The 26,315-nt window shown below is 31.3% G+C and overlaps 1 protein-coding gene across 1 annotated transcript; it reads right to left on the reverse strand.

Annotated features, from left to right (window-relative positions):
* Positions 1-20,500: 20,500 nt before the first annotated feature.
* LOC125842718 (receptor-like protein 13) lies at positions 20,501-25,874 on the reverse strand. Its single transcript, XM_049522046.1, is given in 10 exon segments — positions 20,501-20,589; positions 20,592-22,724; positions 23,137-23,280; positions 23,389-23,538; positions 23,696-23,770; positions 23,918-24,057; positions 24,161-24,260; positions 24,345-24,512; positions 24,597-24,721; positions 25,518-25,874. Coding segments are annotated over 10 exon segments (3,369 nt in total). The 5' UTR covers positions 25,763-25,874.
* Between the last annotated feature and the right edge of the window lie 441 nt (positions 25,875-26,315).

Below are 26,315 nucleotides of genomic sequence, written 5' to 3' on the forward strand. Positions count from 1 at the left end.
AGTCACTGATTTTAGGGAAAAGACTCAAATTTGTCATCAAATTTTTAGAAAAAATTCATCTATGTCATTCGTTAAAAGTTTGACTCATCTATGTCATTATTATTAAAGAAAAGATTCATCCATGTCATTTCTTTTAACTCCGGTTTTGCAAAACCATTTTAACATCCTAAACAACTTTTAACACTTTTCAATTGGAGTTTTTGGATCAAATGTACTCTTTTTGCTTCTTCTTCCTTAAGAACACATAAACAACATTAACAATTCCCAAATTTCAAACTTCTTTAATTCTTCACGAAATCACCTCAAATTTCAAAAGTAGTTCCCCTCCGAGCTAGATACCAAAACTCAATATCTTTTGAGTGCGAATTCAATCTAACTCAACAAGACTCACTTGAAATTTCTTCAAAGTTTCAAAACTTCAACATTCTTTAATGGTAGAAATTTCTCCACCACTTAAAATTATTTAAAATTTTGAACATAGACTCAAAAAATAGTAGGGAACAAAGATCTAATGTCAAAAACAACTACAAAAACATAAAGCAAAGCAAGTTTTTGAAATTTTTGGAATATTTTTTTTAATACGAGTGAATTTTTTAAACCCTACAAATGATTTTAGAATTTTATTTTTTTAAAAAAGAAATTAATAATGTAGCCGAAATTTGAAATGATTTCGTGAAGAATTGAATATGTTGAAAATTTGGGAGTTGTTATAAAATAATGATAGAATACTAAAATCAAATGGAAAAACATAGAAAGAAGAAGAGGAAAACAAAAAGTAATAAGAACAAAGAAAGGGAGAAAGTAGTAGTATTTTTTATAATTATTGGTATATCTCTTTGTTGTATGTAATGCCTCTTTTATAGGTAAGTGTTACTTGGAGAGGTTATATTGCTTCAGTGGTGTGGCCCCACATGGGCATCCACTTGGCATTATTATTTACAACACTCCCCCTTGAATGTCCATGTATAAAGAAAGTACAAAATAAAAAAAAAAATTGTACATAGTTATTTATAATACACATTGTTTGTTGCCTCATTGCAAAGTGTTTGAAAGAAACTTCTTGTAAGCCGATTGTAGGAACCTACTTGTAAGCTGCTTATTAGAACCTGCTTGTGTAAGTTGTTTATAAAAACCCCTTTTTTGCGGAGCTGCTTGTAAGTTGCTTATAGGAACCTGCTTGGTAGAGTTGCTTATAGGTGTCTGCTTGTGGAGCTGCTTGTAAGTTGCCTTCTTGATTTCAAGCTTATCCAGAAAATTGTGTAATGGACATCTACAATATGATGTATTTCCTACTCATTGGAGTTTATCAATAGATAATGTGTCTCGTTAAAATCTTACTAGGAAAAAATCTGGTGGAAAAAAGTTCTAGTGAAGGAAAAAGAGTACACATATCTAGTAATACGCATTGAGAGTTGCCTCATTAAAAACCTTACCAGGAAAAGCCATTGGAACAAAACCTTAGTTAAGAGAAAAAGAATGTTGCGCGTATTTACTCCCCTGATTAAAACATCATTTAATTATTGTAAAGGATGTCTCCCAATCATATATTTAGCTTTTCAAATGTTGATATTGATTGTGTCTTTGTGATCAAATCACATTCATAAAGATGTTGCATCCTTGAGCTTATCTTGATATATCGTTTCTTGCCCGTTGAATATGTTGACTTCAGCCAAATACATTTTATTTTATTTTTGACAATCACTTAGTTTGTGTAACGACCCATTTGGTCGTTTTGAGTACTAGAGCTTTTTATTTCATAAAAGTCTTTTCGATAGATTTTAAATGGGTATTTTGGACTATTTGTAACTACTATTATAAATTTAGTGGGGTGATTTTAATTGCTTTTATTAGTGGTAGTTAACGGATTAAGTCCATAATTTATTTAATTAAATTATGGCCCATGAATAAGAATAAATTAGAGGGTTTAGTAATTATTTAATTATTAGTTGATAATTATTTACCCTAAATAACTAAAAGACTAGACAAGAAGATTTACGGTAGAGGAAAACCTTACCTGCGGCGTCTACCAGTGAAAACCGACACCCAGGTAACTTCATTCTTCAATTGCCTTAATTAATATTTGATGGTTTAGAGTTACCATTAGGCATTTGCATGTGGTGCAATATCAAATATTTAGGGATAAAATGTAGTGCAAGTTGAATGGTGGCGGCTTTGGGTTGTAGATGTAGTTGTTACAAATTAATATTAATATTATTAATATATTATGGTTGTGTATAGGAAAATTAGGGATAAAAGACATTATTATAGTATTAAAGTTGTGTGAAAAGAATTAAAGAAGAGAATTAGAAATTGTGATGTTAAATCCAATAATTTTCTTACGGCTACTTGTGATCCTTGTGAATTTGGGGAATATATGCTCAAAAGTATCCATGATATAATCATTGGATAATGATCATGGTGTGATAACACACATAGATTGGAAGGTTAGTTCTATGATTTATTTTCGTAGTATGCTACTGGTTTCGCAAATCAGTGAGTTTCCAATTTTGAATGGTTCTTATTATTATCACATTATAATTTAAAATTAGATATATTGAGATAGATTATTAAATATTAGGTGTACTTGATTATTTGAATATTGTTAAAGTTACGCTAATTGGAGGAATTAAGATTTATCTTTAGGCTTGAACTTTAGGAAAATTGATAGAATTGGGTAAAGTAACATGGGTGTCTATGGACTCGTAAACTTAAAAATATTATATACTTGTTAGAGTGGAATCGTTCTGAGGCAGTGAGGAAAGGAAAAGCATTGAAGAACTAACTTGTGGGACTTCGGTTCTTCGATGAAGGTAGGTTATGGTTTATTCTATTTCGATAGTTAGACTCTTAATAGTGACTGATATGTATTGAGTGATATTGTGAAGTTCTATATGTACTTGATTGTGTGGTTTTGTGTTGTTTGGTTGTATGGTTTGTGATTGATCTAAAATCCTGAGACCGTGAAATTTAAATCTGAACCCCTCTCTATCGAAGTGATGCCTTTAATAAAGAAGGCTTGATGAAATAAATTAATGATATTATTGAATCGGAGTGTCACGTTTCGACACGGTATAATTGGATTGGAGTGTCACGTTCCGACACGGTATTATTGGATCGAAGTGTCACGTTTTGACACGGTATATTTGGATCGGAGTGTCATGTTTCGACACTGTATAATTGGATCGGTGTGTCACGGTCCGACACGGTAACATTAAAGGAAAAAGATATTGAATTAACTTAATGTACTCAATCTCAAAGAACTCAATTCTCAAATTAGTTTGGTTTGGAGGCATGAGTCCTCATGTGTCATGATATTGATATTGTTGACTGACTATGTACTTACTTTAGTGTTGTTGACACTGGTTCATGTGTTTGTTGCTTGTCACCTGTTAAGTGCCATAGTTGATTTTATACTATTATTCAATATATATTAGTTTCTATTTTGGGTTGACCGATGATATCTACTCAGTACATGTTGCCCTGTACTAAGCCGTACTTGTGTTTTCTTTGTTTTCTTTTTGTGGAGTGCAGCGGGTGTATCAGTGACTTCGACTCACCCTCAGCTCTAACCAGTCTCTAGCACATCAGGTTCCAGGGTGAGATATTCATTTCAGCCCTTATTGAATACTCTTGGTCATGGCATGATGTCCTTAGTTTTCGGACACAAACTATTTTATTCATTTATTTTGGTTTCTTTAATACTCTTAGACTTAGTATTTGAAGATTAGATGTCCTTGATGTGATGACTTTCAGATTTTGGGGATAATAATTGTTAGACTTTAGAGGTTTGTTTGATTGGTTACTTTAATAAGTTTTGAGCTTCTGCATTGTTGTTGTTATTCATAGTTAAATTATTGATATATGTTGGGGTTTGAATTCCTTGGTTCTCCCACTTAGGAGGTTAAGTGTGGGTGCCACTCACGACTCATTTTGGGTCGTGACAAACTTGGTATCAGAGCGTTAGGTTCGGTGATCTCATCACACAAGGACAAGTCTAGTAGAGTCTTGCGGAACGGTATGGGGACGCCTTTACTTTTCTTTGAGAGGCTATAGGACTTTAGGAAAACTTCATTCCTTCTTCCTTTCGTGCTACTACTTGAACCCAATTGGTATCTAGGTGATACAAATTGGTATCTGAACTTGTTCACTCTATTTCACATATGGTTAGTACTAGAGTATTAGAAGTTGAAACAACAACATCAAAAATAAAAAAAAAAACGTGTCCTTAGAAATAGGTATATTTTCTTGATTGACTACAGGGCCTGTAATGACTAGTGATCAACATGATTTTTTTAATTTTTTTTAAGTTCATAAAGTTGAAACATTTATTCTTTATGGGTACTGATTATGAAAATGCTTATGCTTTCATTGTTGATTATTTTGAGTTGCTTCATAAAATGAATATAGTGGAGAGTGTTGAGTTTGTGACATGCTAGTTTTGGGGAGACGCCAGAATGTGGTGGCGGTCTCATGTTGAGTGTTGACCAATAAAGGCACTACCTATGACTTGGTAAGCATTTTCTAACTTCTTCATGGTGAAGTGCATATCCCGTACTTTGAGGGATAGAAGGTAGATGGGGTGAATCCAGATGACTTTATCAAGGTGACAACATTCAAGAAGTTTCATAAGGGAAGGCTAGATAATGAACACCAGTACTTGAAAAATACAGTTAGTGAAGTTGTCGTAACACGTATAGGTTGCTTAGCGAATGATGAAATTATGTTGCACCAGTGAAGTCAGAATCACTACTACAATTTTATAGACTGAGTGTATACCAAAGAGGATCATGATACGACTATTAGAACAATACTGATGCTTACTTGATTAGAGTTATGAAGTGTGTTACTTTTGTTATCGACATGATCTAAGAAAGAATGCAAAATTTCTTGAGGGTAGAGACAGAATGGATTTGATAATGTTTTATAGTTATTCAATGGGTAGAATTGTGTGAGCTATTCAGGTACGATCTTCTCGATAGGTATGATGTGTGATGGATCTAACTGACTTTCATGATGTGGTTCTAGTGTTATATGAAAATGAATACGTTGATTGTCAAATGGGAATACTAACTACTTAAGGAGTTATCTATTGTATGACATGTTTAAATGATGAGATTCAGTGTTGCATTGATCACATTTGAGAAACCAACTAGTTTGTTGCTACGAATGCTTGGGTTAAGCATTGTTCTAAGGAAGTTTTTAGTGGTGGATCTTTGGTACGGGATTAATGCATTAGGTAGTGAAGTCTATCTTGAGGGTTTTAGAACTAGTGATTTTATCTTAAGCTCCAAATGAGTGGATTGATACCGGAATGACAACTTTATGTATAAAGAAAGTCAGTGAGTATACTCTGGTGAATGCAATTAAAGATTTTAGTTAGAAAGTGTGTACAAAATTTGAATTAATCCTTTGGATCTGATTGATATAATTGAGTTGAGGTGTCATGCCGATGAAAAGGTTGACTTCATGGTGATGACAGGGGCATGTTGAGCATCATGGTAATACGAGTTAGTGATGGATTGTGATTGAGATGCGTAATTTCATCCATTTTACTCTGGTTATGGTAATAGGGTCACGTGTTCATTGGTTAAAAAAAACAACTAATGGATAAGACTTGACAAAGAAGTGTACATACGTCCAGCTCGAGTGTGATGATAAGTTCTTTTGTGGTTTGAGTTTGGTAATGAGTACATTTTAATTTTTAGTGAAGGATATGGTAAGATCGATGGAGAAGCGATTAATGATAAGCCAAGATACATGAATTCATAAAAGCCTTCAAGGTATGAGCTAATATTGATAGATAAGGGGATTGGATTACACAATTGAATTCACAATTCAATTTTTTTTATTTTTTTTGTAAGTCTACATTCGTAGTGGTATATTTTGTCAAGATATGAATTTGTAAGATAAGAAATGATCGTTTAATTGGGTATTGAGTATTTGGAAGGACTTATGCATGCTTTTGGTCATAAAGTTTGTTACTTTTGATTTTTAAAGGACACAAGGAAAGGTTTCAGTTAAAAGTGTTGGTTTAGAGTATAAGGTAATTGGTAAAAGAATGAGATCGGTAAGCGAGCTAGAGAAATTAACAAGAGTCTGATATATTGAAGGGTCGAGATATTTATAAATTTTACACCTTGGGAAGAATTTGAGAAAAGTGAAGGAATAAGACCTCTTGTATAAACCCTTGGGGTGTAGTTGAAGGTTGTATTGATTTTTGCCTATGAGTTTAGATATGATTGTGAGATGTGAACTTGTTCGGTACAGACTTACTAGGAGTTTATCATAGACTTTTATAAAGATTGAGTTTTGGTTTGGATGACAAACAGTGAGGTATGAAAAATTTAGAGTTTTACGTGTGGTTAGATTGCTCAAATTATGATAGATGACTTAAGAATGATGCACGAGGTGAGATATAATTCTACATGATTATTAAGAATTTAGAGTTGGATTAATACTACTCTATTGATGGGACAACATAGAATGTTATGATGCGTTACATAGACATTTGATGGTGAATAGAGGTTATGAGCTTATAGTATACAGAATAATTTGAGTGACCAAGAATTTCCCTAAGTGTTGGCATGAGGTATGTGATGGTTTAGAATGATGGCTAAGCATGGTATGTGGAAGTGGTGTGACGTTGATTTTGGGTGTGATTTAATAGTTTTATCTCGATGGAAGGGTACTATCAAATTTTAAATTAGTGCTATTTGTCTTGTTTGGGACTCGTATTTGTCATGAAATGCTTAAATAGAAAGAGAGATAGCCAAAGTTTGAACATGTATTTGATAAGAATACTTTGATACTAATGATGGTTTGGGAGTAAGGTAGATGATCGGTGTGGTTATGATGTTTTGTTAGTATTAAGAATGTTGACTTCAGTGGATGTGGGGTTCGATAAACCAAGCATGTGTGTAATTATAATAGGGACTAAATTGGTGATTGTGGGTAGCTAGAAAATCAAAAAGATAGAGTCGGATGAAAAAAATGTTTGATATGGGCCCTATGGAAGAAGTATCTAGAGTTATTCGGCCTTGGTTATGTAAATTCTTATGTGACAAACTATTTCATTCTAGGCATGGTTTAGAGTATGATTCACTTTCTACGTCCGTGTGTATTTTCGCTTCTATGGGTGAGTCCCTAGTAGTGGATTGTGTGTACCGATTCTGTGATTGTCCTCTTGGTAGGGTGGCATCCTTGGTTAGACTTGTTCATTCCAGTTATGGAAGATTTGGTGTTGTTTGGGATAGTTGAAGTATACTAGTGATTCTATATGCACAACTATGCTTATGAGAATTTATAGGAGAGCTACCATGAAAATTTACAGTTTTTCGATAGACTTAAGATTTATCTCATCATCGGGATCATGTTTTGGCTATGTGTGATTGAATGTGGGGACCATGGGGTCTAGTTTTGTCATTCTTAAGGTTTGTCTATAATAGCTACTAATCTAGCATTTCAACAGTGTTGTTAAATGTTCTTTATGCTTGAGTGTATCACTCAATGGTGGTTACTTGATCATTTTCATTTTTCGATCAGATGAGTTCGATTCTCCTAGATGATTACTTGTTGTCTAAAGATCATATTTTTATAGCTTAAGCTCGAGAAAATATTTTGTTGTGAAAATGTAATCTTGATAATATCTATGATGGTTTGTGCATTATGAGTGTGTGGTGGCTGGTTCAGGTTCACTCCTGGTTGTCGCCAATATTGATTCAATATTGTATCATGGCTATGTTAGAAAATATTTGTCTAGTGAAACAATCGATCAATTGAAGAGTCCACTTTGGAGATTGATTTGCACAGAAGATATCCACTTCTTTTTATCAAGTCAAGTACCTTGTCTTACCCTCGCCTTCTTTTGATCGTTTGAGGACGAATGATGGGAAAATTGGTATCTATTGTAACGACCCATTTGATTGTTTTGAGTACTAGAGATTTTTATTTCAAAAAAGACTTTTCGATAGATTTTAAATGAGTATTTTGAACTATTTGTAACTATTATTATAAATTTAGTAGGGTGATTTTAATTGTTTTTATTAGTGATAGTTAATGGACTAAGTCCATAATTTATTTAATTAAATTATGGCCCATGAATAAGAATAAATTAGAGGGTTTAGTAATTATTTAATTATTAGTTGATAAATATTTACCATAAATAATTAAAAGACTAGACAAGAAGATTTACGGTAGAGGAAAACCTTACCTGCGGCGTCTACCAGTGAAAACCGACACCCAGGTAACTTCATTCTTCAATTGCCTTAATTAATATTTGATGGTTTAGAGTTACCATTAGGCGTTTGCATGTGGTGCAATATCAAATATTTAGGGATAAAATGTAGTGCAAGTTGAGTGGTGGCGGCTTTGGGTTGTAGATGTAGTTGTTGCAGATTAATATTAATATTATAATTATACTATGGTTGTGTATAGGAAAATTAGGGATAAAAGTCATTATTATAGTATTAAAGTTGAGTGAAAAGAATTAAAGAAGAGAATTAGAAATTGTGATGTTAAATCCAATAATTTTCTTACGGCTACTTGTGATCCTTGTGAATTTGGGGAATATATGCTCAAAAGTATCCATGATATAATCATTGGATAATGATCATGGTGTGATAACACACATAGATTGGAAGGTTAGTTCTATGATTTATTTTCGTAGTATGCTACTGGTTTCGCAAACCAGTGAGTTTCCAATTTTGAATGGTTCTTATTATTATCACATTATAATTTAAATTTAGATATATTGAGATAGATTATTAAATATTAGGTGTACTTGATTATTTGAATATTGTTAAAGTTACGCTAATTGGAGGAATTAAGATTTATCTTTAGGCTTGAACTTTAGGAAAATTGATAGAATTGGGTAAAGTAACATGGGTGTCTATGGACTTGTAAACTTACAAATATTATATACTTGTTAGATTGGAATCGTTCTGAGGCAGTGAGGAAAGGAAAAGCATTGAAGAACTAACTTGCTGGACTTCGGTTCTTCGATGAAGGTAGGTTATGGTTTATTCTATTTCGATAGTTAGACTCTTAATAGTGACTGATATGTATTGAGTGATATTGTGAAGTTCTATATGTACTTGATTGTGTGGTTTTGTGTGGTTTGGTTGTATGGTTTGTGATTAGTCTAAAATCCTGAGACCGTGAAATTTATAATTTGAACCCCTCTCTACCGAAGTGATGCCTTGAATAAAGAAGGCTTGATGAAAAAAATTAATGATATTATTGAATCGGAGTGTCACGTTCTGATACGGTATAATTGGATCGGAGTGTCACGTTCTGACACGATATTATTGGATCGGAGTGTCACGTTTCGACACGATATAATTGGATCGGAGTGTCACGTTCCGACACGGTATTATTGGATCGGAGTGTCACATTCCGACACGGTATAATTAGATCAGAGTGTCACATTCCGACACGATAACATTAAAGCAAAAAGATATTGAATTAACTTAATGTACTCAATCTCAAAGAACTCAATTCCCAAATTAGTTTGGTTTGGAGGCATGAGTCCTCATGTGTCATGATCTTGATATTGTTGACTGATTATGTACTTACTTTAGTGTTGTTGACACTGGTTCATGTGTTTGTTGCTTGTCACCTGTTAAGTGTCATAGTTGATTTTATACTATTATTCATTATATATTAGTTTCTATTTTGGGTTAGCCGATGATATCTACTCAGTACATGTTGCCCTGTACTGAGCCCTACTTGTGTTTTTATTTTTCTTTTTGTGGAGTGCAACGAGTGTATCAATGACTTCGAATCACCCTCAACTCTAGCCAGTCTCCAACACATTAGGTTCCAGGGTGAGATATTCATTTCAACCCGTGTTGGATTCTCTTGGTCATGGCATGATGTCCTTAGTTTTCGGACATAAACTATTTTATTCATTTATTTTGGTGTCTTTAATACTCTTAGACTTAGTATTTGAAGATTAAATGTCCTTGATGTGATGACTTTCAGATTTTGGGGATAATAAGTGTTAGACTTTGGAGGTTTATTTGATTGGTTACTTTAATAAGTTTTGAGCTTCCGCATTATTGTTGTTATTCATAGTTAAATTATTGATATATGTTGGGGTTTGGATTCCTTGGTTCTTCCACTTAGGAGGTTAACTGTGGGTGCTACTCACGACTCATTTTGGGTCGTGACAGTTTGTGACCTTGTCGGCGACAAATTGCTCGTGTGACTTGTCTGTAGCAATATCCAAGTGACAAAGACTTTCATGATAATAAAATTGACTGTCTTGTAGGATAATATGATATGACAATATTTCCACATGAAAACAGATATCTCTCTTGAGATCAAACATAGTATAAATCAAATGATTTCCTGCAGTTACATGACCAATAAACCTTGACAAGATTGGTTAGGATAAATAATTTATATCGATATTTGATTCACTCTAATATCTCCATCGTTAAGAGTGATGTTATATTTTGCATGCATACTAATAAAATTATTTGTCATGAATAATAATAGCAGAGTGCACCAATTGCACTATGACATGGTATTTTCTAGCCACTTTAATGAGATCGAAATTGATCTTTATGTTATGCGATATTACAACCATTGGGGTACTATTCAATGGAATAGCTTTATAACCTTTTAAATCCTTCAAGAATTTTCATATAATATTTACTGTCTAGCTAGACATGATAATCATTCATCTGTATATTCAAGTGTTTCATGTATTGTCAGACTAATAGAAACCTCATTGCATCCACCTTAGGAGAATACATCTCCATACAATAATGTCAGGACTTTTGCAATTTTTTTTATTTTTTAATGCACAAATCGTACTTTATATTTTATGATTTTACTTATCGCACAATAATTCATTTGTACCCCACTGACATTATATCTTGTTATATGGACAAAATAAGTCCAAACTATCACTTTTTCAAGTGAATAAATATATACTCGAATTGTATTTTCTTTGTCCAATCATTTATTTGTCAACTTTCAACAAATTAATAAGATCCTCGTCATCATTTATAATTTTGAGTGCTACATTATATTCAAGATATCGTCGACGGTTATTTGATATCGATTCTAAAATGACATAACTTATCAAGCTCACTTTATTTTTCATCATTTTCAGGTACTTGAACCTTTGCCAAGGTTTTATAAAGTGTTATGTCATGGTGCTCTTTCTAAAGCACTTGTCTCATTATTATGACCATCCTGATCACTTGCTCCTTTTCTTCTTCAAGAAGTTTTATCTTTAGAATCGATTAATCTATCACGCTTCAGGCGTGCCATAAATTATGTCATTCAAGAACTTTTCATTGGAGCATTTATAACTGAATTATAACATAGGGTCAGAGAATGCGTCTGACAATTGACTTAAATTATCTCTTCAACGAGGATCATACCAATGATAATTCGTTATGTATAACTTATTTTTCAGTTGCTTATTTCCCCTTAATGTTAGAGAATCTAACATTCACCCAACCTTATTTGGGACTCATCTTTGTGCATTGCGTAATGGTGGAACAATGAAATAATATACCGCACATTTAAATTTCTAGATGAGAATTATTTGGTTCCTGACCCTGAACCAATTGTGATAAGGGAACCTTGTTGGCTTGATACGTACAAGTGTTGCTACACTTTAAATAACACATCTCATACTAAATTTCTTTTGGGAATTTTGTTCTCATAACCAACGGCTTAGCTATAATTGGAGGCATATATTTTCTGCTTAAACTACTTGGATATAAATCAGCGTCACTTGAATACATTGTTTTTCCCTTAATCAATGACAAGAAATCCAATATGTTTTTTTCTTAAAACATTCAAATAATGATAAGTTTTTTTTTTTTTTGGTGTTCAGTGGGTGCCTAATTTAGCAAAAACCTTTGTGACAATATAAATTTATTCAACAACAAAAACACATTTAAGATGTATCATTTAATTTACATACAACACAATCATGATTATGTAGTCTATAGTAGCAATAAGAGTTAAATTATTAATATTTTTCTTTAGAAAGAAAATTAACTTGCTAATTAGTTTTAAAGGGGAAGAACAATCTGCTATACCATAATTAAAAATGTAATCTAAAAATATTTTGTACTCTGTAATCATTCAAATATGGTGCCATCAAGCAATATGCCAAATTTAACTGAGTTAGAAAATTAACATACAAACCAAATAGGACAGCAACACAAAAATACTAACGTTGTTTTGAGACATGTATGTGACAGAGAGAGTTTTTTTTTTCCGACCATGACCATGACCATAATTGGAGCCATGTCCTTTTCCACACTTAGTTTGGTGAAAAATTATCTCATTCACTTTAAAGAATGGACTGAAATCAGTAGGTTGATTTTCATGATTTTTCATTAGTAGCTTATAATTAAATTCAATTAAAACGTATTTGTGAAAAAATGACCATCTTCAAGTGGTCATAACTATATGTCAAATTATTCCACAATATAAGAGGATTTTTAATAATGAGATATTCCAATTTCAAGCCCTCATCAAGAGGCGGAGAAATATTATTGCTTTAACACAGTCTTACTTTGATGCCTGCCTTTTATCGTTGATGGTATCTTCCAGATCTATCGCATCAAGATACACTTTAACATTAAGTACTCAAGACATGTAATTTTTGTCCGATATATTTAAAATAATAAACACGTTTACTATTTCATAAATATACTTCACATTTAATGTCTAAGAGTAAATCGAAGAATACATATAAAATAGTGAATTTTTTTTCTCAAACATATTTTTATTTATAATTACAATAGATCTATAAAAAGTATATTGTCAATTCTAACAGTTACAGGTATATGACGTTATTAAGCATGCAATATAATAATAATTTCCTGCCATATGTTTTTGGGGGGTTTAAGACAGGCTTTAATTTCAAGGTGAAGAGACTTCACAGAATTGCCAAAAATGATATGTATATGTCAGTGCCAAACTGCCAATGATTAGCCATGTAATCTCTCCATCCTTTTTTTTTCAAAGCTAGAATGGTCCTCTGCAGTACTTTAGTAATCAAATTAAGGAATTAATGAAATAAATTATACCTTAAGAATTTTAAGTAGCAGATGAGAGAAATTGGGCAGTGTTTAAATGCTCTAGCAGAGTCTCATGCTGATAACGTGTTATAAAATAATGATAGAATACTAAAATCAAATGAAAAAACATAGAAAGAAGAAGAGGAAAATAAAAAGTAATAAGAACAAAGAAAGAGAGAAAGTAGTAGTATTTTTATAATTATTGGTGTATCTCTTTGTTGTATATAATGCCTCTTTTATAGGCAAGTGTTACTTGGAGATGTTATATTGCTACAGTGAAGTGGGCCCACATGGACATCCACTTGGCATTATTATTTACAACATGAATTACTTATATCTTTATGTATTCCTAAAAAAGAACAAGCAAAAAGAGTATATTTGATCCAAAAACTTCAATTGAAAAGTGTTAAATCTTATTTGGGGTGGAAAAATGATTTTGCAAAACTGAAGTTAAAAAAATGACATGGATATCCTTTTTCTTTAACAACAATGACATAGATAAGCCAAACTTTTAAAGGACGAAATAAATAAGCCTTTTCTGAAAGTTCAATGACATATTTAAGCCTTTTCCTATTTAAACCATCTCGTGTTCCTCTCTTCTATTGGTTTTTGTGGAATCAAACGATTCATAATTTGGACTGTTGGATCTCGAGATATAAATTTTTCGCTAAGACTAGGCCAAAGTGTGATCAGAATTCCAAGCATGTACCTAATGGCCAAATGGTCTGGTGGACCCTTGTACTTGCATCCGTTTGTATTATGGACCATTTTACTTAATCATTTGTCAACTGAACCCTTATACTTAATAAAACACAATTTAACAAATTCCTCTGACCATTGACTAGGCTTATGTGGCATTAGAATGTGTGAGTTGGCAAAAATGTGTAACTACACGCTTCTTTAGGCGAGTGAATAACATTTTTGGGTTAAAAAAATATTAAAATTACAAAAGAAATAAAAAAATTTAAAAATAATTAATTAAAAAATTCCTTCTTCTTCACCCACTATTCCGTCCTTTTCAACCATTTTCATCGGATACCCAACCCTTCTTTCTTCTTCTCCACAATCTGTTAAGATCAATTTACCAGATCTTGGGCACATTTTGAGTCCACTGATTAACCCGGATGAAAGCGGCGCTGGTGGTACTCGCCAGAGACCACACTGAATCGCAGTAGAGTGAGAGAGAAGCAGCGTTGGTGGTGCACTCCGGAGACCACCAACAGTATTGATAGATAGTGTGAAGTATGTAACCTATTCTTGCATGCTTCTTTTAAGGATCTATTCCTCTAGTGGCTACCTGAGAATGGAAAACTTATGTGGAAAATGCATCTTCACTGATCCCTGAACAATTTTGTAGATTCTGGTGAAATATAGTGTTTACACCTCACATAGCTTTCATTGGTAGATTCAGACATTGCAACGTCTCTCTTATATTCGTTTAGATGAGAAAACTCTAAATTTACTCCACGAGATGAAGAAACATAATAAAGTAGGATGGAATTGATGTTTAGGAATTAAATCTGATACTTCTCGGCCAGATCTAGTGATGACCGGGCTTAGGTTGGTTTTGTAGAGGTTGGAGAAGGAAAGGAAAATGATGATGGTGTACGGCGGAGATGAAGATAGGTGAGGGAGAGTATATGCGATTTTGCCGGCAAAAGTTGTGACGATAGCTTCTCCGGTAGATTTTGGCCGTGGACAGCGAAAATGGGGAGAATAAGATGTATGGAGTTTTACTTTAAAGAATAATTTAAAATTTTATTATTTTACCTTTTATTAAATAACTAGTATTAGTTGATAAATGTAATTGTAAATATTAATTTATTGACAATTTTAAAATTTAACTTATTATTAAATAATATTATCAAATAAATGCTTCACATTAAATATGTATACATAATAACTTTAACAATATATTAAAATAAAAAATAAAAAATAAAGATTCAATCCAGCGAATTAAACACCAATCATCCTGCAAATAAAAACTTAAAATCATTGAAAGTTATAAACAAAAAAAAAAAAGGAAAAAAAAATCCTCAAAAACTAATGGTTTGCAATAATTATTGATAAGAGATTTTAATGCTTAAAAAGTTATTATATCTATATATCAAATCTCACTAATAGTGTTAAGAATGTGTTAATTCTTAAGTATGAAGTTGATTATAATGACTTTGTCTTGATAACTACAAAGTCACATCCAAAGAAGAAGGAAAACAGTTATATTGTCAAATTTTTTTATGCATAAATAGAAATAGAAAACAAATAAATTATTTTACACTTTTCATAATAAGAGTTTCCTAATTGTCTTTATCTACCTATACTATATTTAGATTTTGAAGTAATTATCTTTATGTAAATATTTCATTAACGTATTCATTTATATAAAATATATAAAGAGACTTCTTTTAAAACTAATAAACATAAACAAATATTAATTAATAAGCATAAATAAATATCAACTGCTAATAAATAACTAAAAGTGTATGAATCTTTTATAGTAATTTGTATATTTAGTTCGTGATTTATATTTTTTGATTAGTTAAAAGATCAACTGATAAAATAAAGTATTTAAATACTTATGATAATATGGTTAAACGTGAGGTATGTATCGAAAAAAATCTTAAAACATATTTTATTTTAATTTAAAATATATATTGAAAAATAAAATGTTATTAACACAGATTTTTATTGATTATATGACTTTTTTTTTTGTATTGATTATAGGACTATGTAGTAATGTATGGGTAATGGGGAGTTATAAAAATGTTTTTTTTTTCTTTTCGTTAACGTATTCATTTATATAAAATTTACAAAGAGACTCCTTTTAAAACTAATAAGCATAAAAACATTTTAATTTAATAGCATAAACAAAAGGCTTATGCAATTTATGTACTATAAAATTTATAAATCCTCGCGTAAATAAAAACTCAAATTAGACTAAATAGCTATCCATCACTTTGATTAAAGAATTGTGGAAATATAAGTTTTAATAAAATACTAAAAAATTAATACAGAAAAATAAAATAACTATAGAAGAAACTTTAAAATATGATAAAGAAAAATAAATTTCATGATCTATTCCGATGTAATTAACATTTTGATTTTTTGATTTTATGTTTTAAATAGTTAATATTTTTTTAAAAAAGTTAGTTACCTATATTTTAGGGACTATTACTATCCATCCATTACTCAAAATTAAATGGTAATATTTAAATAAATTTTAAAGTGATCCCACTAATTGAAAAATGTTTAACCGCCACTATATTTTATTTTTAATTTTAATTTTTTTATAAATACAATATTATTATATTTTTTTAAATAATATTGTCATGTTAATAACTTCCTAATTGTTTGACTTTATGCACTGACATTTATAATTTTTTTGTTTTGCTTTATTTGAGGAAATTGAGAACGTGTGCATTTTTTGCTATTTTATTTATTGATAAGAATTAGAAATATTTATTTTTTATTTATTTAAAATGGCAGATCCACAATCATTTTGATTTTCTTTTTTCTTTCCTACTTTTTCAATTCATTATTTTTTAAAATTTTGTTATTTAATTTTTTTTTCATATTTCATGATTTTATTGATTTTAGGACTGTAGTAGTAGATGAGTAATGGAGAGCTATAAAACTGTTTTTTATTAACGTATTCATTTATATAAAATTTACAAAGGGACTTCTTTTAATACTAATAAGCATAAACAAATATTAATTTAATAAGCATAAACACATATTGGTCAATATAATTAGTTATTTTAGCCACATATTTTTAATTATTTTATTAATATTTTTTTTGTTTCTTTCTGATTTTATCTTCTTCTTATTTATTTTTTATTTAAAATTAAAAAAATATACTTATCCTTTACATAGATTTTTATATATGAGAACAGTATGACATTGTTGTTTGTCTTGTATTCCGAAGATACTTAGAACAAAACTTTGAAGAACTTGGTAAGACACAATAAAGTTTAAGAACATTTTCACAACTATAAAATTAAAACTAGTAGAGAAACTAGAATAAAAAACAAATTAGATAAAATATACGAAATATTTTTTTCTTAAAGAAGAATTGTTGTCAATCTGTGTTTAAAGAATCCTACTGATTCCAACAAACTTTGCAGAAACACGAAGTTACCAAAGTTTAATGAACCAGTGAAGAACAGAAGAATATAAATTAATTCACAAATCTAAAATCGGTAACATATACCAGAATCTGGAAAAACAGAAAGAAGATCAAGCCCACTGAATGCACAGTGTCCCCTTAAGGAAATTATTCCCCTCTAGTATCCGAGGTTTGATTTGGAATATGTCCTCCCAGGATAGAATGATCTCAATCACCAGTGTATTGATACCCAAAACGTTGGTGTCAGCGAGCCACTCAATGGCAGTAAAGTACACTTAGAATACTAGATTTAGTAGTAGAAGAAGTCCAGAAAAATTCTATATTTAAAATGAGAGGAAATTCCTCAATTTATAGAAAACAAAGGGTAGTGTGAAAAGGTTCTTATTGTGCCTTACCGGAAAGGTCACAAACCTTTGGAAAAGTCACAATCTTTTGGAAAGTTCACCACCTTTCATAAAAGTCACAACTTTTCATAAAAGTCGCAATTTTTCATAAAAGTCGCAACTTTTCATAAAAGTCATAACTCTTCATAAAAGTCGCAACTTTTCATCAAAGTCACAACTTTTCATCAAAGTCACAACTCTTCATAAAAGTTGCAACTCTTCATTTTCCATTCACACCTTTTAAAACCCAACAGACATATCAACTTAGTATTTCGTTTATAAAAAATCTATCAACACAAAATTAAAACACTTACAATAGCACATAAATTTTACAATTCAACATTACTGCAAAACAAAGAAGAAAAAGTTAGAAAAAATTCTTAGAAAACAAAATAAATAAATAATAAATCAAACTGAATATATTATTTAGGAAAAATCACTATACAAAGCAAGAAACATATAATTTTTTGAAGTAGATATAAGAAAAAAGAGATAATTTTTATTTTATTTTAAGTGACATGTTTTAAATTACGCAAATATTAATTCAAGAAACTATGTCAAAAAATAGATTTGACGATTTCAAACTTTATTTTATTGCTAGTGTACAGTTTGTTTCAAACTAATGTTCAAGAGTAAGAGACATGAAAACATGTTTTGTCCCTAATGTCATTTTCTTATTATTATTTGACAAAAAACACACTAATAAAATTTACGGAAATATTTGATGGATATTTGATTTAAGCATGTTGAAGTCAAAACTGAGAAATTAAGTTATTGTTATTTTGATTACTCAATACAAAAGAAATAAATAATTATTGCCTAATAGAGAAAGAACTTTATATACATTGAAACTTGATGAATTGAAAAATAAACTTACATATGATTAAACTCCGTATTTATTGATTTCTTATTGTCATTGAATGCACGTTGGCGGGTTGAATTGTTCTCCTTTGTTAAATACTGAAATACTATATTGTTTCTTTAATTTGTTGAAGAGGGTAAGAATTTGATTTGGTTACAGAAGAATGTTGTTTTGTATGTGACTCTTTTGTGTTTTATATTAAAAATTGTAACTGCTATCTATATTTTTGATTTAATAATTAAGTATTATGTGGAACTATTAGAGATAAGACCTAAAATATTGGGAAATAGATAATACATGTTCACTTAAACTGCCATGGTAAATTTTAAATTCTAACTTATCTTTTTAAATTGTAACTTTTTTAAAAAAAGAAAAAAGAAAAAAAAACATTTTTTATTATGTTTAAAACTATAACGTGTGTTTTAAATAATATGAAACTTTTGTAAATTGAACTTTTAAAATTTGATATTTACAAAAAAATTGTGGTTTGACACAATTAATATTTTTAAAATAGTAAATATTATAATTATTATGATTATTATTATTAAAAATATAATAATTTTTTATTATTAATATTTACCAATTAGTTATTTCAAAAAATAGAAGTTCGACAAATGTAATAAATAAATAATGTGATATAGATTAGTTTGTTAGAATTATTGCGGTTAAATTTTAATTTGAATTGAATTGTTATGTGCTCCTAAAATTTAGCATTATTATCTATGTATTAGGTATATTTTTAATTTTAACTTTATATTTTTAAAATTCATTAAAAAAAATTTAGGAAGAGCAATTTATTAGGAACAAACACATTCAATTTATTTTAACAATTAAGAAAGAGAGTTCAATACAATTTTATTTTTTTAACGTAAACACATTTAAAAAATTGTTTTAATTTATGTTTTTGAAAGACATTTGTCATTATCTGTTAAAGTTGATGACATGTGTCTATTTTTATTTAAAAGTGTGTATTTAAATAGTTATATAATATTTAATTATTTATTATTTAAATTTTAAAAAAATTGTGGCGCTGACATGTGGCATTTTTTTCTTCTCCTTTTATATATAGATAGATTTTGGTTAATAATTTTAAACAATAGTTATGAAATAATTATGAAATGACACTAATATATATGACGTGGATATGACATGCCATTTATGTAAGGAGAGTGAGCTACACACATGGTTGGTGGGGCTTAGAAGTCTCATTTTAATTGAGTTTAAGGGTTCAGTTAACAAATGATTAAGTAGAAGGGTCCAAAATACAAACTGATACAAGTACAAGGGTCCATCAGATCATTTCGCCTGTAGCTAATTTCAGAAATTGATTGCGGCCCATCCGAGAAGAGTTTTACAATGAATGAGTTTTCGGTATGTTGCAGTCTTTTCAATCTAATCTCACTTGACTCCAACAATACAATACAATACATCACGATACGATACAATACAACACGATACGATATGATATATTATGAAATAATTGTTTACAACCACATAATTATGTATGCTAAATATGTTATCATAAAAAAATTGGAGGCCATTTCTTGTTCATCCCCGGCCCCTAGAGCAGCTTGGAACGACCTTTATGGTGTAAGTTGGAGGGATAGTCTGCTGCAAGTGTAGCGGTGAGCGAGATGCCATACGATCGAGCATAGGTAGGAATTCCTGACAGCAGGAAGAGAGAAAACAGAGTTGGATGATGAACTAAGGCTTTCTATCTCTCAATCAATTTGGACCAAACAATGTAAGTTTTAAGTGTCATTTTAATTCCTAATTAATAGTATTAACAAGCCTTCAACTTGATCAAGAGAAGTTCTTTTTGATGCCCAATTAGCTAAGTTGTCCTCAAATCCATTAGTGAATGCTTGGTTTGGTATGCAGGGGTACATGGGGGGTATTAAACTACAACTCCAAACACATGTATGAAAATGGAACTAGCCCCACAACATTTTAATTCAATTTTCAGTATGTGATCAAAAGAGGATGAGCAAAAGAAAATGCAAGATATATATTGGTTACATATATTTTTAATAATAGTGATAAACATACAACAAAATTTTAAAACAAGTACTACCTAACCAACATTCCTGCACCATCTACTCTTGATGGGTGTAACAATGTTGTCCAAAACAAAATAGTAACAACAAAACATCAATGCATCTACATCATAAACCATGCTTTTCTCCAATAACGATTGAAGCAAAGTGCTGCAGCTAATCCCAACAAGATCCCTCCATAAGACACAACAAAGCCAATGAAAAAACACTGAATATCCTCCAATTCCGATGATTCCTCATCTCCATTAATCTTGGAGGTATTTGACAATTTAGGACTCATGCCACACTTGTTGTCTAATGGATAACCGCAAAGAAAAGGATTTCCCTCGTAGCTGCTTTTATTGAAAGTTCCAAATTGAGCTTTAAAATCAGGTACTGCACCCGATAAGTTGTTGTATGCAACACTGAATACTGCCAAAGAATTTAGCTCAAGTAGACCAACAGGAATTCTCCCATTCAATCTGTCGTAGGAAAGGTCTAAACTCTCAATTTCATGTAGATTGGAGAAGGTATTTGGTATTCTTCCGTTGAGATGGTTGTGTGATAGATTCAATGCATGTATACTGCTCATGTTCCCTAGCTCAACGGGAATTTCACCAGTTAATCTGTTACTTGAGAGATCAATACCCGACATATATTTAAGAATGCTTCCCTTATAAGTGTATGAGTTTCTTTTAGTTGAAAACTGGACTTGAGTTTCCACATCCATCAAAGACATGTCAGTTAGAAGTCCATGACTATCGTGGTAATGCCTTTTCGAACGTATCCAGACCATAAAATTTAACAATGAAAGCCTAGAAGTCTCAGGATAATACGTCCTACTTATCTCTGCATCATTTTTGGCCTGTGTTAAGTAGCCCAAACAAGGAGGGAGTGGACCATAAAGTTTATTGAAAGATAAATCCACAATAGATAACTTGTTCAGCATACAAATCTGAGTTGGAATATCTCCTTCCAATTTGTTATTGCTAAGGAGAAGGTAGTTCAGATTATTAAGTGAGCCTATGGCATGTGGGATATTTCCAGCAAAATTGTTGTAGCGAAGATCCAATGTTATCAGAGAAGAGAAGTTGGAAAGTAGATGTCCCAATTCACCACCCAATTGATTTTTCTCAAGATGGATGTGTTTGAGAGGTAAAGAACTCACACAAGAAGGTATAAATCCTGAAAGCCTGTTTTCGGACATAGCTAAGACATTAATAATCTTCAAATTGCAAATCTTAACTGGAATCAAACATTCGAGATGATTTTTGGACAAATCAAGCTGTAACAATCTAGTATTATCTGTAATCCATCTCGGAATCTCCCCAGTGAAACTATTCCTGCTAGCGTCCAGTACAATAAGGTATCTGAGAAAAATGTTCCCAGGCAGTGGTCCTTCAAAGTTATTGCCACTCAAATACAAAAAGGACAATAAATGTGACTTGACCTCCAAAAATGTATGTCCTTTAAGCTTGTTGTTTGACAACCGAAGGTAGAACAATTGTGGAGAACCAATTGCCAGATCATGAGGAACTTCTCCGGACAAGTTATTGACAGATAGGTCTAGAAATTTTAAATGAATGCCACTAATTTTGGAAGGTATAGAACCTTCAAAAAAATTTTGTGACATGTTCAAAATGGTAAGCTTTGGGAAGGCTAAACTCATATTTTCTAGAATATGTCCATTTAGTTTGTTATTAGAGACATCAATCGCCTCTAGATGGAGGTGAACACTCGAAGGCAACTTGAATGGTCCGTTGAAAGCATTATCTCTACTATAAAACCCTGTAAGTCTGGTGTTATTTTCTAACAACCATACTGGAAACTTTCCTTGCAGCTGATTTCCATCTATAGAAAGAATCCTCAAGTCATATTGGTAGTGAAGGAAAGAAGGCAATTTTTGAAGCTTTATACATCCATTTATACCAAACAATTCCAACTGGAAATTTGGGATCCAATTTTGGAATTCGGTATCTGCAATTATTGTATTATAACCAACATCCAAGTAGATCAATTTTGTATGGTTGGAAAATTGGATGAATGACTGAGGAACATCAAATTGGTTATCCGCAATATCGAGGTACTCAAGTGATGTGAGTCTCCTCCAAATTGAATGTGACGCTATATTTCCTCTCAAGTAATTCCCGGCCAAACACAACCATCGAAGTGATGTCAAGTTTCCAAGACACGAAGGCAGTGTTCCCTCAAAATTATTGTTTAAAAAGTCCAGTTCTTCAATGTTTTTGAGTTCACACCAACCTATATATATTTTTTACAAAAAAGGTTCAGAGACATTTAGCTAAAACAAATTTCAAAAATAAGCCAAATTTTATTATACTATTTTATTATGTATGTGAGTGTATTTGACACAAAGGAAAATGTTTTCTAGGAAAATAGGTGAGTTTCGTTACTTTTTTTTTTTTGTGTGTTCGGTGCTTAAACAAAATATAGTATATGGGAGGTGAGGAGTGGGGTAGTGATAGGGGGTAAGGTGAAGATGAGCTGTCTTGGAGGATTCCGATATGATTATATTCAATGTGGAATGTCATATGTAAAGTTATTTTTCTCATTTTTAAGGAACTTGCTTTTCTAGTACAATTTTTTTCCGCGCCAAACACACCCTATATTCATGAGAATGCAGGCATTAGGACAAAAAGAGAAAAATAGGTACCTTGATTAGGGATGGTGTCAGTATTTCCAACAGCCAAATTCAACACTTTAAGAGAAGTCATTTGTCCAATGTTTGCCAGAAAGTTGTCATTTAAAGAAGATCCATCCAAGTATAAGTACTCCACCGTGCTCAAATTTCTTAATGCTTATACGATAGAATAAAAAATAAAAAATAAAAAACACAATTTTTTCATATTCTGAAAGAAAAAGTGGCGATAGAAGTAAGTTAGATAAAATTTGATTTTGAGCTTACCGTAAATTATGATAGGAGAAGTGAGATCACTATCTTCATAAGAAAGTGACTTAAGAGATGAGAATGATTTTAAGGATTGTATGACTCTGCTCGAGTTGGAGTTAAGATTTCCCAATTGTAAATTTCGCAGATAACTCATTCGTTTTCTACCTGTTAGATAAATCATATATGTTTTTACATAAGAATGAATGGATCAATCTTATTACATAAGTTTGTAAAGATGTGTAATCCTAGTTCACATTTCATTATTAATCTTTATCTGATCAAATTTGCATTTTCATTAGAGCAATTGCATTGATTCGTGTACCTTTGGTAGTCACAAAGCTCTCTATATTGTTATTCCAGAGATCCAGATGTTTCAAGTTGCTCAAAGCAATTATATCTACACAGGCAAATAAAAAATAAATAGTAAGCACACAAAAATAAGAAGAAAAAGAAAATCAAACTTTATTTAGATGCATCATTGATATCTTAGTGGAGCAAAATATGGTTAGCGGGTAAGACTTGGATGGGAAGAGCCATAACAAACCATTCATTTCGATATTTCCATTTATTTTGTTCGCGGCGAGATTCAGATGCTTGAGAGAAGGAAAATTCTTCAGCGATGAAAAGATGGTGGAATTGAAGTTATTATGATTCAAATTGAGTTTCTCTAAATTCCTCAGTCCACTATTTCCACCAACACCTGCATTTGATTTATGAAAAAAAATTGTACTTAGGTTTAGTGTTATTTTGTTAATTGCTTTTTCTGATTTTCTCTTGTGGAAAGGACAGCTTACCCAATGCAGAAAGGATATTGATGTCACTTATTCCATAACCTGTAAACTTGAGTTCTCTTAAATTGGTTAGCCCTCCACATTTCTTACTCATCCCTTCATCCAAAAATTACAACTATACTAAGTATTGTCCAAAAATGGCCACAGTTTCATATGTAGAGTTTATGTTGGAGGATATACTTCGATTATATGTCGATGTGTCGAAAGAGGTACCAGCATATGCACCAAGTCTTAGAACCTCAAGAGATGAAATCGAACATAAAGATGATAGTAAAACTTTAGGATGGATCGGATTATATTGCAAATCGACTTCTTTCAGGTTAGGCAGCTGCCTTAGTTTACTGAACCCTGGATAACAAAATCAAATGAAGAAAAAACATGTTAGTAGTATAGTTTCATTTTTCACAAGTCATGAATATACTCCATATATACCTTCATTTTTTGTCCACCCTATAATATTTCTGTTAGACAATAAAAGAAGTTGTAGTGACTTGAATGGAAGAAAGAGAGAGGCATTAAATCTCCAACCATCCCCTGTACCAAAATTTGTTCCGATACTTCCATTTATTTCATTCGCGACTAGATTGAGATGCTTGAGAGACGGAAAAATCTTCAGTGATGAAAAGATGCTGAAATTGAAATTATTATCATTCAGATTGAGTTTCTCTAAATTCCTCAGGCCACCTGCATTTGATTTATGAAAAAAAAAAATACGTAAGAGACCATACTTATTGTTATTTTGTTAATTGTTTTCTCCTGTGAAATTTGTTATTTTGCTACTTTGTTAAAGGGAGCTTACCCAATGCAGAAAGGATATTGATGTCACTAATTCCATAACCTCTAAACTTGAATCGTCTTAAATTGCTTAGCCCTCCACATTTCTTACTCATCCCTTCATCCAAAAATTACAACTACTAGTAAATTATTGTCCAAAGATGGCCTTATGGACTACAGAGTAGGAGGATATAGAATATACTGCTATTATATGTCGGTACGTTGAAAGAGGTATCAGCATATGCACCAAGTCTTAGAACCTCAAGAGATGAAATCCAACATAAAGATGATAGTAAAACTTCAGGATGGATGCGTTATATTGCAAATCCAGTTTTTTCAGATTGGGAAGCTGTCTTAGTTTACTGAACCCTGGATAACAAAATCAAATAAAAAGAAACATGTTAGTAGTATATATATATATATATAGTTTCATGTTTCACAAGTCATGAATATACTCCATATATACCTTCATTTTTTGTCCATCCCGTAATATTTCTGTAAGACAATAAAAGAACTTGCAGTGACTTGAGTGGAAGAAAGAGAGAGGCATTAAATCTCCAATCATCCCCTGATCCAAACCTTTCACTTCCGAGATCGAGTTTGATCACTCGACCTGTTTCTAAGCTGCATTTTACCCTTTTCCAGAAACAACAATCTATAAATCCATTGGCATTATAACCTTCCCAATCAACCAACAATTCGCCATTAGAATGCATTATATTTGCTTGCAGATCCAAGAGAGCATTTCTCTCTTCCTCCCAACAACCATTAGCCACAATTGCTATAAGAAAAAACACTAACAACAAAAACTTAATGTTCCCCATATCCCTACTGTTACTCTACTTTATTTTCTGGCAAGCTAATTTGCTAGCTAGCTAACGGAATGTTTATATAGGGCAAAATTATAGCTTTTGCTCAAGATTTAACACAACTCAATAATTTTAGCTTAGACTCTATTTTTAAACATAAAAATTCATTTAAGCTGTGTTTTCTTGATAATCTATTAGTAAAAGCATAAAAAATCTCCGACCACATCATATCTACCCAATCAAATGGATGGTGGAAATGAAACTAGCTAGCTAGTTGAGTCAGCATCACTCATTTTTGTTTGTTTTACTGATTCCAACATGACTTGAATAGGAAAAGCAAGCTTCAAACTCTCCCCTTATCCTAATTATATTTTTAAATGACTATTATATCCTTTCTTTATCAACTTTTTTTTTTACTTCTTTAAATATCATGATATTTTCATTTTTTTTTAATTCATGTAACTTCTCATAAAAGGATAACCATTGTCTTTTGAATGAAAAAAAATTGAGAAATAGTAATTAAGTATATAAGCTAATGATGTTCTACAATGAAGGACATTAACATAAT

This window comes from Solanum stenotomum, chromosome 10 (genome assembly GCF_019186545.1).
Source record: "Solanum stenotomum isolate F172 chromosome 10, ASM1918654v1, whole genome shotgun sequence".
Taxonomy (NCBI): domain Eukaryota; kingdom Viridiplantae; phylum Streptophyta; class Magnoliopsida; order Solanales; family Solanaceae; genus Solanum; species Solanum stenotomum.